Raw genomic sequence first — 17,107 nt, forward strand, 5'->3', positions numbered from 1 at the left:
GTAAAAAGAATAGCAATATATAAAGCATAAATACTAATGGATTCTGCATGTAAAAGTTTATCATGATAACTTATTACAAACCATAGCTAAAGATAAACATTCATAACATTTAAAATAAATGAACTTAGCTTTGGTAGGACTGAACTCAGTCAACAGGAATCCCTTAGATCGTTTTGAAACAGGAACAGTGCAATATGTAATAGAAAAAAACAATATTTAAAGCAAAATTATCAAATTCCTTAAATGACAGTTTCAGGAATGGGAAAAGAATGCAAAATAATAAGCTTCTAGAAACCAGAAGCAATAAAAAAGTGAGGTTTAAATAATGTGAGGAAAAAAAGTGGAACAAAAAATACGCCCACATTTTTTGGCGCCAAATATGACGCCCACATTATTGGCGCTAAATACAACGCCCATATTTTTGGCGCCAAGTATGACGCCACATCCTCTGAAGCCGGAACCGACGCCCACATTTTTTGGCGCAAAAAAATGTCTGAATACACATGCGTCAAAAAATGACGTTTAACAGAATACAACTTCCGGCGTCAACTACGGCGCCGGAAATGACGAAATTTTTGCGCTAAGAATGACACAATAAAAAGAAACATTTTCTGCCCCCACGAGCCTAACATCACACAGGGAAAAATGATCAATTGAAAATTTTCAAGGTAAAGAAAAATAAATTGAATTAAAATGCATTATCCCAAATAATGAAACTGACAGTCTGAATTTTAAAGGAATACTGATTATCCTGAATCATGGCAAATATAAGTTTAAAGACATATATTTAGAACTTTACATAGAAAGTGCCCAACCATAGCTTAGAGTGTCATAATAAAATAAGACTTACTTACCCTAAGACACTCATCTACGTATAGTAGACAGCCAAACCAGTACTGAAACGAGAATCAGTAGAGGTCATGGTATATAAGAGTATATCGTCGATCTGAAAAGGGAGGTAAGAGATGAATCTCTACGACCGATAACAGAGAACCTATGAAATAGATCCCGTAGAAGGAGACCATTGAATTCAAATAGGCAATACTCTCTTCACATCCCTCTGACATTCACTGCACTCTGAGAGGAAAAACGGGCTCCAGCCTGCTGCGAAGCGCATATCAACGTAGAATCTAGCACAAACTTACTTCACCACCTCCATGGGAGGCAAAGTTTGTAAAACTGAATTGTGGGTGTGGTGAGGGGTGTATTTATAGGCATTTTAAGGTTTGGGAAACTTTGCCCCTCCTGGTAGGAATGTATATCCCATACGTCACTAGCTCATGGACTCTTGCTAATTACATGAAAGAAATAAAATGTTTAACAATTTTTCTCTGTTGCTGTAAAAAGTTAAACGATAACAGCACCAAGAGAATGTAATAATAACACAAGCAGAACCTCGCCTCAACAGCTCTGCTGAGGCGCCTACCTGCCCCCACGGTCCTCCGACTACTCTTAGGCACTAATCCGGAACATAGCCCACAAACGCCCAAGACCGCTTACTTAACTCTCAACCATGCGGTTGTGGCGTCACTCGCAATGTCTCTGCAATCAGCCAGGACTTCCGGAAATGAACGCTGCGCTGCAACGAAGCCCAAGTGTGCCAAAGTAAGCCCCGTCCATCGTGGGCGTTGCATCAGCCGTAGCCGAAATCAGTCCGAAAAAGCCGGACAGTAAATAAAAAAACACAGAGCCGTAAAACGGAGTCTCATTGCAGTGACCTGTAGGAAAGCCCCTCAGTTAGAAACACACAGTCATTTTATCAGTCTTTAGGCCTAATAAAGTATAGCTCTAACATCTGATAAGTAACGTCCTTGTGTCAGTTGACATGGCCACATGAGAACCCCACACACTGTTAAACAGGAAAGCCCTACCCAGAGAGCCCATGTTCCCCAACAGATTAGAAGTGTACAGTCATTTCTGAGATAGCAAGTGGCCCAGAAAATAACAGACTGCACTTACCTCTATGCTGAGCGACAGCATGACAAGTCTCACAGGATCAAGAGGTCTTCTCCCTCCTGCAGCTCTGTGGACACAGAAAGGGCCTTAGTTAATATCTGCTAAGACCATCATCAGAAGGGCAGCACTAGTAATGGGAGGCGCAGTGAAAGTTAAGTCCCACCAGTTCCCATTGCTTTAAAGCCACCTGTAGCTCTACTCTAGAAGCTGACAAGGAATACGGCTACACCCTATAATAAAGTAGCACTCACTGGTACCATTTTAAAAATAATAAACTCTTGATAGAAGAATCTAAACTAACACCTCACTTTACCTCTTCCTATCACTAACAAAGCCAAAGAGAATGACTGGGGTGGGAGGGAAGGGAGGAGCTATATATACAGCTCTGCTGTGGCGCCTCCTGCTGACCAGGAGGCGATATCCCACAAATAAGGATGAAATCCGTGGACTCGTCGTATCAGTGCAATTCAATTATTGTCTTGTAAGTCACCTTTAAGACCAGACTACTCTTTCCTTCCTGAGGTTGTTTCTTCTTAAAACATCAATCAGGACACACAAAAAAAAAAAGGGCTTGTGCCGTGCAGCTTCTATCAAGAGATTTTGGAAGAATCATTTTTGTTCTGGGTGCTGCTTGTGATCGTTATTACGGGTGCCCCAGAAAAAAAAACCCATCAATCAGGACATTTTAGTCCCATATTTCTGTCCAGAGCCAAAGAAACACTAAAGAGAAATAACTTCATAAGTTGGATGTAGTAGGCCCTGAAATTTAATCTTCAAGCCACCAAAGAATTCAGAATTTCTTCTTCCTTCTTTATCCATTTGTCAGGTTCCTCGCACAGACATTTGCAGCTTTGTTTAAAGCTATGATTTACAAAACATACCGAGTAATACCTCTGAGGATGCTTTGGTAGGTTCTGCAGACCGCAGTGCCTGTTTAGTACTTCTACCTGCCCTGTTTTTTCCTTCCTATTTCATGGTGGTCTTGTGTATTTCACAGCTTGGGTATAGGCTCACATATGTGTTGGCTTGTGGACTCTCACCATCTAATAAAAAAAAACAAAATGTATGCTTACCTGATTCATTTTTCTATAACAGTTGGCATCAGTACCAGTATATATTTATTTTACCCTGTTTTTCCTTTCCTACTTTCTTAATTTCTCCTCTCTTGGACATATGTAAGGAATCATCAACAAGTAGGAGGGATTGAAGCTCTTGGTGGGATGTTTTGCCTTATCGTGTAGGACTGGACTTTAATCCAACTTGTGATCGCTCCTGGCCTCTCAGCATCATAAAATAAATGAATCTATTAGGTAAGTAAACGTTTTGTTATTTTACTTTTCCCTAATACATTATATTTTGCTGAATCTGTAAAAATGACTTGAAATGTGTATAAAAAAGCCAGACAACCACACGGTTTATACTAAAAGAATAAAGATTTTTATTAAGCATTGTAAGTTGCATTCAATAGCCTTCAAACAGAGCGCACCACAATCCATCTACATCCAACCAAACCCGACAGCAGTTCATTCTTGCACAGTCCATGAGTTGGGGCAAAACTCCCTTCAACTTACATTAAAATACCTACTTAGCTCTTGCAGGGAATGGGAAATTACACCTCATTTCTGATCACTAATGTGTAATGAAGAGCATCAGGAGAATTATATGAAAACGAATAGAAAGAAATGATTCGGATTTTTCAAAAGTACATTTAAAAGTTTGGAAACACTAACAGAAACATCAAAATGATACAGGGTACTTCGCTTATACTTAGACTATTTTCCTGATAGGGAATTTACCAGGAACAAACAAATCCTTGTCTTGCTACAGAAGGGGGTAATCTTAAAAATCAAAGCACTGTTTATATTATTTTTTTTCCACAGAATTTCATATTTGCTAATATGAAGGCATTAAAACAGCAACAGATAACAATAATGCAACAGCAATGAATACACCAGGGTAACGTTGATATTAAACGGCTAGATAATCATATTTTTTTTTAAAACGTTTTAGAATAAATGCAACAGAGGTCATTAATCACAAAATTGTAAGGTTAGAGCAAAATCAGTCAATGACTATAAACATAGTTAACATCTTTTATAGGACTATTACTGATTATTAGTTTTTTTTTTTTGTTGTTTTGCGAATGGGCACATTACTTGTAATAATGGAAAGAATAGGACAATCACATGCATTATATTAACTACAACCATGCAGAAGTTTAGTACTATGGTCTACACATCGTTCATTGATCACGGATGCATGGTATTACTCACCAAAGAGATTCAGAACAAGTGTTTGTTTTGAAAAAGGTCAGTTGCTTTTTTTCTTGCTGAATATTATGTATCATGACTATTTAAAAAATCAGCAAAAAACTGCAATGTAACTATCTTTTGTTCCAATAGGTTGCACATTTAAATAGAAAAACCACATCAAGTGATGATTGTTATTAAAAAAAACCTGTTTGTGCCGTATTTCTATTCTCATTATCTTGAAACCGAAGTTTCTAATAGATTTTTGTGACACGTTAATGCAAAAATCAAATATAAATGGCATTACATATGGTGCCAGATACTACAAATTATATTGTAAGCTATATATATACTGAAAAAAACTGCAAAAATGTGTATTTTATTTCAAGAAACAGAACTACAAGCATTTTCTTTTTGTTGTTGTTAACATAACCAGTTTAGCTTTGTGTATGTTTCATTTAAACGTGGGAGTCAAATGCTCTTCATTTTTTCAGCTTTGTTTATTTTGTAGCATTTTGACTACAACTGGTTAAAAATAAAATATTTTTTTTTCTTTTAATCTGACGTCAAAAGAGGGATCCGAATTTCCAAAGTCCTTATTTTTCTCTTACGGAAAGGAAAAAATGTACGTAACTGTAGGCTCTCTTTCTTTCCAGATATTCCTAACCCTGAACTCTCAACCATCCTTCACCCTCTAGAAAAATAAGTTTACTCTTCTTGTTTTAAGACAGCAGCCTCAAGAGTCTCATCTTTGTGGCATACACTGTCTGCATTTAGTGCATTTAAGTGAGGATTTGTATTGCACATCTTAGAGTCCGTACTTAAGGCACTTTCAGAGTGAAGGGAAACCCCTGCATCTCCCGAACCTCCATTCATCTGGGAGGCTGGTGTCTCTTCGGTCAGCACCCCATTTTCAGCCACAGAACCATCTGAGGACACAGCTGATGATTTGGAGTCTTCTGATTGTGTCTTAAGCTCTTTGGCCACTTCTTCTGCTGAAGCAGCGTAGGGGGGCTTGGCCTTGGGGAGAAAAGAAAAAGGTATTTAATGAGTATTACTTATACTATTTATAGATATATCCACGTCATAGCACAGCATAAGATTCCTAATCATTCTTTTTCTTCTACCTTAATGTGTTATAAGAAAAGGGGTTCATCTGAACACTGCTTGGAGGTTTCTAATTTTGTTTAGGACAAATTCATATGAACCTGGCCACCAGGAGGAGGCAAAGACACCCCAGCCAGAGGCTTAAATACTCCTCCCACTCCCCTCATTCCCCAGTCATTCTTTGCATTTCGTCCCAAGGAGGTTGGCAGAGAAGTGTCAGAATTTATTATTGTCTCTTATGGAAGGTAGTACTCTTCTGCATGGGACTGGAGTCTTAAGTAGTCCTGTCAGTCTCTCAGTGAGGGCTTGGATGAAAGTTAGAGTTCAGAGATGCAGGAAGAGTCTTTCTGCGAAACCATTCTGACTCATGTTAACAGCTCCTCAAGCAATCAGCGTTGGCTAACTTAGCTCCGCTGCCTGCTTCCTTCTCTCAAGTCCATGGCGGAGGTGATGCTACTATCCGTCACACTTGAAAGGCAGTGTTCCTGTTCCACGGTGTAGATTCCGGTTAGGTTGTTTAAATTTACTTTCTTTATGAATGTACTGTAATACAAATGTATTACCGAGAGGCTACCACCTTGCGGGTTTATATTAACTTAAGGGTCTCAGTGAGTCTCCTTTAGTATCTTGGAATCAAGGGTTAATATCTCCTGAGGGGGGTTTATAATCATGTTTGTTATGTGATTCAACCTTCTTATGTGTGATGTTTACGGGCTCGTGGTTGGAACATTGAGGCCTTTTGGAAGTGACGCAACCTTATGGTTGGGCACGCTTTTTTGGACTGTACGGTTCACCTTGTGGTCGGGCGTGGTTACACTCCGTCTTCCATTTCCGCATTCCCGACTGTGTGGCGAAGGAGAAATTCTAGTTCACAGTGGTCTGGTCATAGGAGGTGGTGAGTGCCCCAGCCATTGTGGGTGTCAGGTGCCGTTTTTGCTTTCCTTCTTTAAGTCCATATTTGCATTTCCTCTATCCTGTTATGGAGGATTTTGATGCCGAGACTGTGCAAATTTCAGATTCAGTTATGGAGGATTCTGATACTGAGACTATTTTAATTTCAGATTCTGTGTCCAGTGAAGAATCGGATTGGCCTCGTTGACACATCAACCAGTTTTGTTCTGTATGCCATATGAGAGCGCCTTGTACCTCGGACTCAAGGGACAGCTGAGTCATCTGCCTCTGGGGGTCCCGTCCTCCCAGAGGCGAGTTTAATACCGCTCCATACTTCTACACATGCGGGTAACCCAATTTATGATTATTACTCCATGCAGGGCGGCGTGTTCCCCCCGGAGTTTGCAGCTCATTTTCGTTTCCACATATTCTTGGCGATTATTCGTCTGCAGAGTCCAGACGTTTATGCGCTTTTGTGCTCGTGCTCTATTGTCCCGGGTCTACCACCTTGGGGAGGGCCTGTACAGTTCCCTACGGGTGTAACTGTCCCTGAGTATTGTGCCTTTCTTTATAGAGTGGCGCGTCTTCGTGTCTTGCTCAGACATGTTTTTCAGTTATTAAATGATCCTATCCTTCTCGGATACGAGGATTTTCAGTCTACTTCGAATGGTGCACCTCATTAGACATGTGGGGATAATATAATCTCCTGACTGGTTTTTTTTTTTAAATCCTTCCCAGTTTTTCTTTGGAAGCTTAGGGCTCCGTTTGGCTGGTCCTGCGGTAGGCCGGCTTTCTTATTGGGCGTTAACCGGTGGTTGCCTTATATTTCTTTTTATCCAGTTAGGATAACTGGATAAAAATTTGTTTATTACTTTCCGATAATATTAAACTGGGATCGATACTCTCTGTTACTTCTGCGGAAGTGTTTTGGGACATGTTAGTGTGTTTCCCTTCTTCCCCTCTAAGGTAGGATTTATGCAGCTTGATGGTTAGGACCTGGATGCAGGCTGGTCCTGTTGGGTTTGGTTCTGTCCTGTGGCTGTTCAGACACGTGGCGCCGTTCTGATTGGCTGGTCCAGTCAAGGTGCCGAGTGCTCATGTTATCGTTTGTTTTACATTCAACTAAGCATTCTAGAGGACCTGTGGGTCTACAAGGCAGGGAGGGTTGTCTCAGCCCTTATAGCCTTCAATTGGATGACTGGGTCAGTGGAATTCTGCTGCATCATTTTCTATGGCGTCTGGTATGTTCGGACCCTAGTGTTCCTCCCCCACGTGGTGGAGAGTTGGAGAGCTTAGTGCCTTCTTCCCACCGGGCGAGCAGTTTGGCAATTTCTTTTGAGGCTCGAGGATTGTCCTCAGCAGCTAGTAGGTTGAAGGGTAGTTCAGCTGCCCTGCAGTGATTGGGTTGCAAAATGTAATCAGCTGCAGCTATTGCACATCTACTGTGTACTGTCTAGCTGTTTTTCTGATCTCCATGCTAGGTCTCCTTTTAGGGGCCTGGGAGATGTTTGTTCCCTGTTAGGAACACTGGACGTGGTCTGTTCCTCCTGGAGCGGGGGCTGGTCTGCGCCCCTTCTCCTTGTGATCATCCGCTTGTACGGAGGTGAGGTGGAGACTAGCCTTTGCTCAAGTGGTTTTGCCCTTGAGGTATCCCTTGCTTTATTGTCATGAGGCTGTTTGTGAGTCTAGAAGCTCTAGCGTCGTTGTACGACTTTCACCGCCTTGGCTCTTTAGAGAGTGGGACTTTGGCAAGAGGTGGTCTCCTCCTTAGGTCGGGGGACTTGCAAGTTTTTCTCGTTATTCGGGTTGATCTGGATATCGCATTAGTATCCCCTGTGGTCTGGGTTGTTATTCAGACGGGGTGTTAAGTTTGCAGGTTCTGTTTATCTAAACAGTTAGGGGTTCAGACCTGTTCTCCCTGGGGCTTCCGGTTGCTGGGTTTCATTCAGCATTTTCCCTTGTAGATCCCGTTGTGGGTTGTTACCGGACCTTTAGGCTCCAGGGTTGGTTCAGGGTTCCCCAGTTCCAGGAATCCTGGGCTATGTCCTTTCCTCGGATTGCTTGATCTGGTCTTGGTTGGCCAGGTTTTTCCGAGTGTCGTTGCTCGTTGGGGCTGGGTTGCACCTTAGACGGCTTTCCCTTAGATTGCTGTAGTATCCATTGAATCTCTACTCCACAGGTGAATGGACTTGCAGTGTCACTGCTGCTACTATTGCACATTGGTTGCGTGTTAGCAGGCTAGTTTTTAGGGGAATCACTTTCAAGGGGGATTGACCTCTCCTTTAACCTGTGGCTTCGTGATTTATGGGAGGTGCTGCCTGTTGGCCCTTTTCCCTTCTTGGGGGAGAGCTTAGTCTCCTTTTTATGGAGATGTGGTCCTTTCTTAAGGCCTCTCCTGGGTTCAGGAGTTGGAACCTGTGTGTTTCCCTAGCTGAGAAGGATTTTCTCTATGTACTAAGTTGGACTGTTTTGCTAGACCCTTTGGGTCTACGGCACTGTTGTTTGTTCTAAGGAGTCGGGTTGCACCTGTGCTCTGTTGGGGTACTCCTGTTCCCCTATTGAGACCTGCCACTGCTGGGGCTATCACCTGGCTGGGAGTGGGCTCTGAGTTGGGTTAGTCGGTCAGCTAGCTCAGCATACTGATGCTCTGTGGCTACTCTGTACTGTAGCAGACCGTGGGTTGCTAGTTCGTTTCCCGGCGAGGTCTACTCTGCCTGTCCTTCTTTTGAGGTTGATAAAATGAGCAGCGCCTTGTGTCCCTTAAGGGGATTAGTGATAGTGTCAAACTTGCCAATAAGAGGAGCACTCGGTAAATCTAGTGAATAAAACTTGACTTTTATTTAGCTTTGCAGCTTAACTTTAAAATCTTAAGTTACAACAACAACATCTTATGGACAGATAGAACAGCGTTCTCTAAGCTTACACGTGTCGGCGAAAGCCGTAGTCATAGTATGAGAAACTTACATACATTACACTCTTTTAAAATGCCTAACTTGTTCTGATAGGGTAGTTAAAACAATGTTGCTGTCTACCTGATTGGATGCGTTCTCTATGTGAACATCCCCTTCAGATAATGAATCAGGTGTGGGATTATTAACCCTGTGGCTCCTATAATGTTATACAGATAAACCAACCTACGTTTTCAATATGTGGCTATAAACATCTATTTTTCACCCAATTTATTTTTTATTATTATTTAACTGTCATCTTCGTAAATACAAATACTAATATGTGATGAAGAGATTAATTTCACTCATCATTATTTACATGATAGAAAACCTTAAAGATCATAATTCGGTGGCTTTTTAACAAGTTTTGTGTATTGATCAATAAACGATACAGTAACAATAATGATGAATCCAGATACTTTGTTTCATTCATACTAAACAATGTACTCAACTTACAGAATTTACACAATTTCAATATATAATGATGCAATAAAATTACAGAGTACTCTTAAAGTGTGCTATATTGTACTTTGTTGCTTTCTTTAATAACTGCCTATTGTTCTGGCATTCAATAAGATATTGCACACCTAATTTACTTGCCTATCAAATGATAAGGGAGACCATGAAATTTAAATATACTGAGGATTGGATTCGGATAGTTCAATATTGTTTACTACTTGGATGTAATATGCCATTTTATTCTATATATTTAAAAATACTCATTGCCATACAACCTTATATTGTTATGACCCTATTTGATGTATTTATTTTTGCCAGAAATTTATTACATCTTACTCTGAGTTTAGGCCTAGAGGTAATCTTGTCTTCGACCTGTGAATCCAAAATACTTCTCTTTGTGCCAAGTATCTCTCAACAGAACGCTCCTATTTGTTTTTGATACCATATCTTTTGTCCTTTCTATTAACCTATTAGAGTAACCTCTATTCCTTAGTTTAGTTGATAAAAGTTGGGCATGTTTCTCAAATAGATCATCAGTGCTGCAATTCCTTTTCAATCTACTGAATTGCCCTTTTGCTACAGAATCAAACACTCTCTTGGGGTGGTTACTTTTAGCATGAAGCAGAGTGTTGCCAGCAATCGGTTTAGTATAAACCTCTGTCTCTATGCGCCCTTCAAGGGTACCTCTCATTTTTACATCTAGATAATGAATTTCATTCTTATCAAAGTCAGAAGTAAATTTCATACCTACAGTATTATTGTTTAGTAGTGTTACAAAATCTTGTGCACTTACTGCATCTCCAGCCCATATGCAAATAAGATCATCTATAAAACGTCGGTAATAGATGATTTTATTTTGAAGGGGGTTTCAACACACTTGCATAGTAGCTAGCTGGCTCCCTTCGCTTACAAGCAGAGGATTGCTCCACCTCAGGTTCGGGGTGTCACTTCTCTTCTTGGGGGACCTCGTGGAGGTTATGATTCCCTCTTTTTTGGAAGATCTGTGGGTAGGTCTAGCGACTTAAATTGCCTAGAGGGTGCCCTCTGTCTGGGAGTGGTCTTTTGCAATCTGTTATTTGGCTGGCCGCTTTTGCTCTCAGCAAGTATTCCCTATGTCATCCTGAGGATGGGAGCGTGTTCTTGACTCAAGGTTTTTCATCTGGGTCTGTTACACTTTTTTTTGTAGCGGAATACTTCAGTGTTCCAAGTTTATGACGATGTGAGGACTCCGTCTTCTGTTGTCCTTGGTGCTTTTGCACGACGTTTGAGAGGAAGTTTTCTCTGTTTCTATGCCTGGTCCTATACCTCCGGTTTCCCTGGTCTAGGCGTAGTCTTCCCTTGTTTGTCGGGACCCATTTGGGCCTTTGTGAGCTGGGCTCGCTCGGGGGGTTCCTTTTATGGATTTTGTGGCCTTTCGTTTTTTTTCTCCTTCGGTTCTCCTGGTCCTCTCCCTTTGGGAGTTTAGACTGGTGTTCCCTTCTTTAGTGAGGGGTGAGTGAGGAGGGACCGACTGTTGGGCAATGGTGTCTCCTGGAGGCCTGTTGGCTCAGATTTTGCGGTCTATCGCTTGGCTCTGGACTACCTGCGGGTCAGTGTCCTCGGGGGTTTTCCTTTCAAATTTTTCTCGGCTTCGGACGAAGCTGGGGGATTTTGTGGGCAGTGGTTTTCAGGCTTGGTGTCCTCAGAATGGGCCGTCTAATAGACCCTCCCGTCTTGGCATTCAGTGTCCTCTATAGCTTGGGTATTGTTTTCCCAGAAGTAATTAATGCAGCTGTGGACTCTTTCCATTTAAGAAGAAAAACATCAATTATGCTTACCTGATCATTTTCTTTTCTTCCGATGGAAAGAGTCCACAGCTCCCCACCCGTATTTTTTCTGTGGGTTTTCACCCTGATATTCTTCTACTGTTCCTTGTTCCTCTGCTGAATGACTGGGGATGAGGGGAGGGGGAGGAGTATTTAAGCCTTTGGCTGGGGTGTCATTGTCTCCTCCTGGTGGCCAAGTTCTGAATTCCCAAAAGTAATGAATGCAGCTGTGTACTCTTTCCATCAGAAGAAAAGAAAATGATCGGGTAAGCATTATTTATGTTTTTATAAGAACACCTTGAGACTCCAGCTGCTACTGGGCATGTGCAAAAGTGCACAGTATATACATTTTGTGATTGGCTGATGGCTGTCACACGATACAGGGGGAGGGAAAATTGGATTGACTTTGAAATTTGCCAATAAATATTCTACAGCTCATTTCAAATTTTAAGTGTAATTACATTGTCTTTTTATTGTGTATTTGTCAATTATTCCATTATTTAACTTCTCTGTAGATCACTTTAGTAAGAAACACAAACAATCCTCTTGGCTCAGCATTTTACCTATTACCTGTACCACGGTCATGCGTTGGCCTAAAGAACTGTCCCCATTTATTTCTCTTCTATATATGGCAGTGTACCGCACATAAACTTTATCAGGATAAATGAAGACAAATAAATAAAATCTACCTGGGATACAACTGCAGTTTTGTATCCTCTTCCATAGTATCTGCCCCCTCTTCCAAACGTTCGTATGACTGGGGTTGAAATGACACCTCTAGGACGCCTGTGTTAACAAATGAAATATATATTCATTTAATAAAGTAATCATATACTGTAATATTCAGGCTCATATACAAAACGTCAGAAAACTTAGCGACCATCTAACTATTAAAGGGAAATGAAGGTGCATGAGCAGGTATTTAAAGTTGTTTTTGTTACTTTATATTACACTTTCTCAATCCTGCCCCATTACATTTGTATTTTTTCCCGGGACCATGTTTCATGTGTCATAAAACACATTCCTTGTGCTGCTTAGTCTGGCACAATACCGCGCCATCTAAGCCTCTTCTCGGTAAAAACAAAGAAACATATATTTAAAGTTGTAATTAAATATGTCTAAAATCTTCAATGCCCCTTTAAGACACATAATGTAGCTTAGAATACAATACCAGTTCATCAATAAATATCATGAATATAAAAATCCTAAGACATGATATTTTAGTTTGAACGTTTTCCAATCATACAGTGGGATCTACTCCCAGGCAACAAATCACACAGGTTAAAAAATAAAAACCACTCCTGTGATTAACTCTAACAGGGAGTATTGCTTGTAACCTGAGCTAGACCCTCACCTCTTAGAGGCAACCCCTCCATAACATGGCTGTGGTACATAGGCAGGGCAGGGAGAGGGCACGTGCCCTGCTGCTGCTCGTGCATTGCTTGCTCTGTGGATAAAGAGAGGACTTACTGAAGACTAGAGCTACAGCAAATAGGAACAATGCTATCCACATGTCAAGAACAAAACTGACACTTAAAGTCATTCACGGTCAGATTGTTTAGGTTTGTACAGAAGTGCATCTGCGGTGGCAAAGTATGGCACATCTGGTAGAACATAAAAATCAGGTCAGCCCTAAAACCTTTACTGTGCTATACAAGATAAACACTTCCCCAGAATATTATCAACTGTTTTATAGAATATTAATAACAAATAGTAGTGTTTTTTTACATAAGTATAGGGACTTCTGGCCAATTTAGGTTCTTCTAAAAGGGAGGGGTGACTGTAATCATTGTTTTTATGATAGCTGAGAGTCAATGAGACTGTGTGTGTGTTTTGCATAGAAAACTAACGCTCATTTTAAAGACTACTCAGCCTTAAAATACTAACCTGTATAGATGGTCACCATGCAAATGCTGATCACCTGTTCCCTAATACTTGTCTATATTCTAATAGGAGAACCTCCTAACATTAATACTAGGGTTGCACCGATACCGATACTAGTATCGGTATCGGTGCCGGTACCAAGTATTTGCATGAGTACTTGTACTCGTGCAAATGCACCGATACTTAAACCGATACCTCCAATTCCTACCCATATGCCATCTTGTGGCGTTTTTCAAACTGTATGTTCCCATTTCATTTTAAGCTGGAGTGGAGACTTAACTAAAAATTGTTCACTTCTGTTCTGCCAATACAAATTGCTGATATTTGTATTATTTTATGTCAGAGCAGTGCTTTAAAAGCTGCTACTTCACAGCTGGAAGCCTCTCATCTTGCACAATTATGCTCAAAATATACTGTACTCTGAGGAACACCCTTAGCCAGGGCTGGACTGGGAATAAAAAGCTGCCCTGGAAAAATATGAAGACCAGCCCTATTTTCTGTTGAGTCAGTAGAATACAAATGCCCCATTTTTCTCAAAGGGGATTACTGGGATACTCCTTCCCCAATATTATTTTCAGAATTAAATTATACAACTTTGTATTAAGTACAAGTGTCAGATTTATCAGTTATATAGGCACCCTAAAACCCAATTGCATCCAGTAATCGCAGCTTTAAATTGTTATAATTTATATATGTTATTGTAATAATTTTATTTATAAACATGTTCTATGAACTTTGTGACAACAAGCACATAAAACTGTTTTATTATTTCATAATGTCTTTTGAGATACAGTTCATAATTATAAAGAAGCGATCTTAAATCATTAGTCTGTATTGTGCTTGGTAAAGTGTCATGACATTAAAAAAGTATCGGTAATTGGTATCGGTGAGTATTTGAAAAAAAGTATCGGTACTTGTACTCGGTCTTAAAAAAATGGTATCGGTGCAACCCTAATTAATACCAAGGACCGTGAGGACTGGTCTACCTGGGCACTTCACTGTGTGTGGCATCATTACATGAGCTTGCTATGGCATCAGTACCAGAAAATATTATTTAGATCAGTGACCAGTGGTCGCTCTATAGGATGAGGCAGGTTGGCCAATGGGCCAAGACGTAGGGGGAACTATAATGAGAATTTCTGGGTAACGTCAGAGAAAGTCAATAAAATTAGTAATATTATCATCAATAGTGGTGTAATTTTCTGGAAAGTCCAAGTAAACCCCTATGACAATGCTCTGAGGAAGCACAGGATTTATCTTGTGAAGCACGTCAGCACAATAAAGGCATTTGTGGCTGTTCTCAAAAATAGGAGTGGAATGTGTCATTTACCATTTGGTGGCTTTTTGGAAGACTTTTCTTACAAATTGAAGTGAAGCGCAAAAGCCACCTCTTAAACAAGAAAATAAGAAAAAGCTGAGAGAGCGCGTCTGTTACTGCACATTAAACCTTTGTTATCTCCTATTGTCTTTTTCTTTATTTTATTCGAACAAGTTGAGGCCATACATCTATGAGGAACTAGTTCAAACAAAGGTCTTTACAATATTTGTTTAATAAGTTTGTGTAGGATAAAATCTGTCAGTTTAATCTGTATTTTGACCAAAACAAAGCCCTACGCATTTCACATACCCTCTTGTTGGTCCACCAACCGAAACCACTTGCAGTGGGAATGGTCCTCTGCCACGGCCACGTCTGGTTCCAGCCCACTGGCCAACAACTGTGCCGGCTATCTCAAGTTTTCCTCCTTGAGAAGGAATTGGTTGAACTCCTGTGCAAATAGAACATAAAGGGTAATGTTAATGGAACAATGAGAGTGCAACTAATTATCTGGAATGATAAACTGAGGCTACACTAAGAGGATGTGCGTCAGAGGTTAGCCTAAGCTATTAAAGAGAAGTGCAGTGACACAACTTTGTTCTAGCAGGATTCTTTTTCTTGTATAATTAAAAGATTTATGGACTCAATTGTCATTTATACATGGTAATTTATTAAAGGGAAATTAAACACTTTAAGATGGTAATATAAAATGATACATTTTAAGCAAGCGTTACCCAGGTTCTGAACCTAAAATGGGTCGGCTCCTACGCTTTACATTCCTGCTTTTCAAATAAAGATACCAAGAGAACGAAGAAAAAAATTATAATAGGAGTAAATTAGAAAGTTGCTTAAAATTGCTGCTCTATCTGAATCATGAAAGAAAAAAAGAGAAAAAAATTATGCTTACCTGAAAAATTTCTTTCCGGACATGGAGAATCCACGACATCATTCCAATTACTAGTGGGATATTCACCTCCTGGCCAGCAGGAGGAGGCAAAGAGCACCCCAGCAAAGCTGTTAAGTGTAACTTCCCTAACCATAACCCCCAGTCATTCAGCCGAAGGAAAATGAAAAAAGAAACACAAGGGTGAAAAAGGTACCTGAGATTTACTCAAAAAACTGCAGAATTATAGTTAAAAAGATGGTGAGGTTGTGGACTCTCCATGTCCGGTAAGAAAGAAATGTATCAGGTAAGCATAAATTTTGTTTTCTTTCCTAAGACATGGAGAGTCCACAACGTCATTCCAATCACTAGTGGGAACCAATACCCAAGCTAGAGGACACTCTATAAACAGGGATAAACAGGGATGGAGAAAAAGGCAGTAGGACCTAAACAGAAGGCACCACCGCTTGAAGAACCTTTCTCCCAAAAGAGGCCTCAGCTGAGGCAAAAGAATCAAATTTGGAAAAAAGTATGCAAAGCAGACCATGTTGCCACCTTGCAAATCTGTTCCACAGAAACTTTATTTTTGAAAACTCAAGAAGAGGAGACAGCCCTAGTGGAATGAGCCGTAATTGTCTCAGGAGGTTGCTGTCCGGCAGTCTCATAAGCTAAACGAATCATACTTCTTAACCAGAGGGTAAGAATAGTAGAAGTGACCTTCTGACCCTTACACTTTCCATAGAAAACAACAAATAGGGCAGAAGTAAGCTGAAAATCTTTAGTAGCTTGTAGGTAAAAGTTTAGAGCATGCACAACATCCAAGTTATACAAGACATTCCTTATGAGAAGGATTAGGACAAAAAGAAGGAACAACAATTTCCTGCTTAATGTTTCGATCCGACACAACCTTAGGGAGAACCACCTTATCTGCATAAGATTCGAAACTCTGTGAGCGGAAGAAATAGCAAGGAGAAACAAAACCTTCCAAGACAATAACTTTATATCAACAACATGTGTTGGCTCAAACGGAGCCTGCTGCAACACTTTAAGAACTAGGATAAGGCTCCAATGAGGAGCAAAAGGAATAAACACAAGCCTGATTCTGACCAGAGCCTGAACAAAGGCTTGAAAATCTGGCAAACCTGCAAGACGTTTGAGCAAAAGAATAGACAGCAGAAATCTGACCCTTCGGGGTACTGACTTACCAACCTTTTTCCAGGCCAACTTGAAGAAAATAAAAAATACGGGGAATCCTCACCCGGCTCCAGGAGAAACCTTTAAATTTGCACCAATAAAGATAATTACGCTATACCTTATGGTAAATCTTCCAAGTAACAGGTCTGCAAGCCTGAAGCATAGTATCAATGATCGCTTCAGAAAAACCACGTCTAGACAGAACTAGGCGTTTAATCTCCAAGCAGTCAGATTCAGAGAATCTAGATTTGGATGGAGGAATGGACCCTGAATTATCAGGTCCTTCTTCAGAGAAAAACCTCAGAGGAGGAAGGGATGGCATCTTGACCAGATCCCGGAACCAAATCCTGCGAGGCCAAATCAGAGCTATTCGATTACTGATGCTCTCTCCTGTTTAATACTAGCATTGACTCGAG

General features: G+C 40.5%; 1 protein-coding gene across 2 annotated transcripts in view; it reads right to left on the reverse strand.

Moving 5' to 3' along the window:
• Nucleotides 1-3,370: 3,370 nt before the first annotated feature.
• The window catches only part of FAM120A (family with sequence similarity 120A), a 297,370-nt gene continuing 283,633 nt past the window's right edge, over nt 3,371-17,107 (reverse strand). For both annotated transcript variants that reach the window (XM_053720687.1, XM_053720685.1), the window contains 3 exons: nt 14,927-15,065; nt 12,105-12,201; nt 3,371-5,225 (listed from right to left, as the gene is read on the reverse strand). In XM_053720687.1, coding sequence (XP_053576662.1) covers nt 4,914-5,225; nt 12,105-12,201; nt 14,927-15,065 — 548 coding nt within the window. In that variant the 3' untranslated portion in view covers nt 3,371-4,913. The remainder of the gene's footprint in view (nt 5,226-12,104; nt 12,202-14,926; nt 15,066-17,107) is intronic.

This window comes from Bombina bombina, chromosome 7 (assembly GCF_027579735.1).
Source record: "Bombina bombina isolate aBomBom1 chromosome 7, aBomBom1.pri, whole genome shotgun sequence".
NCBI lineage: Eukaryota > Metazoa > Chordata > Amphibia > Anura > Bombinatoridae > Bombina > Bombina bombina.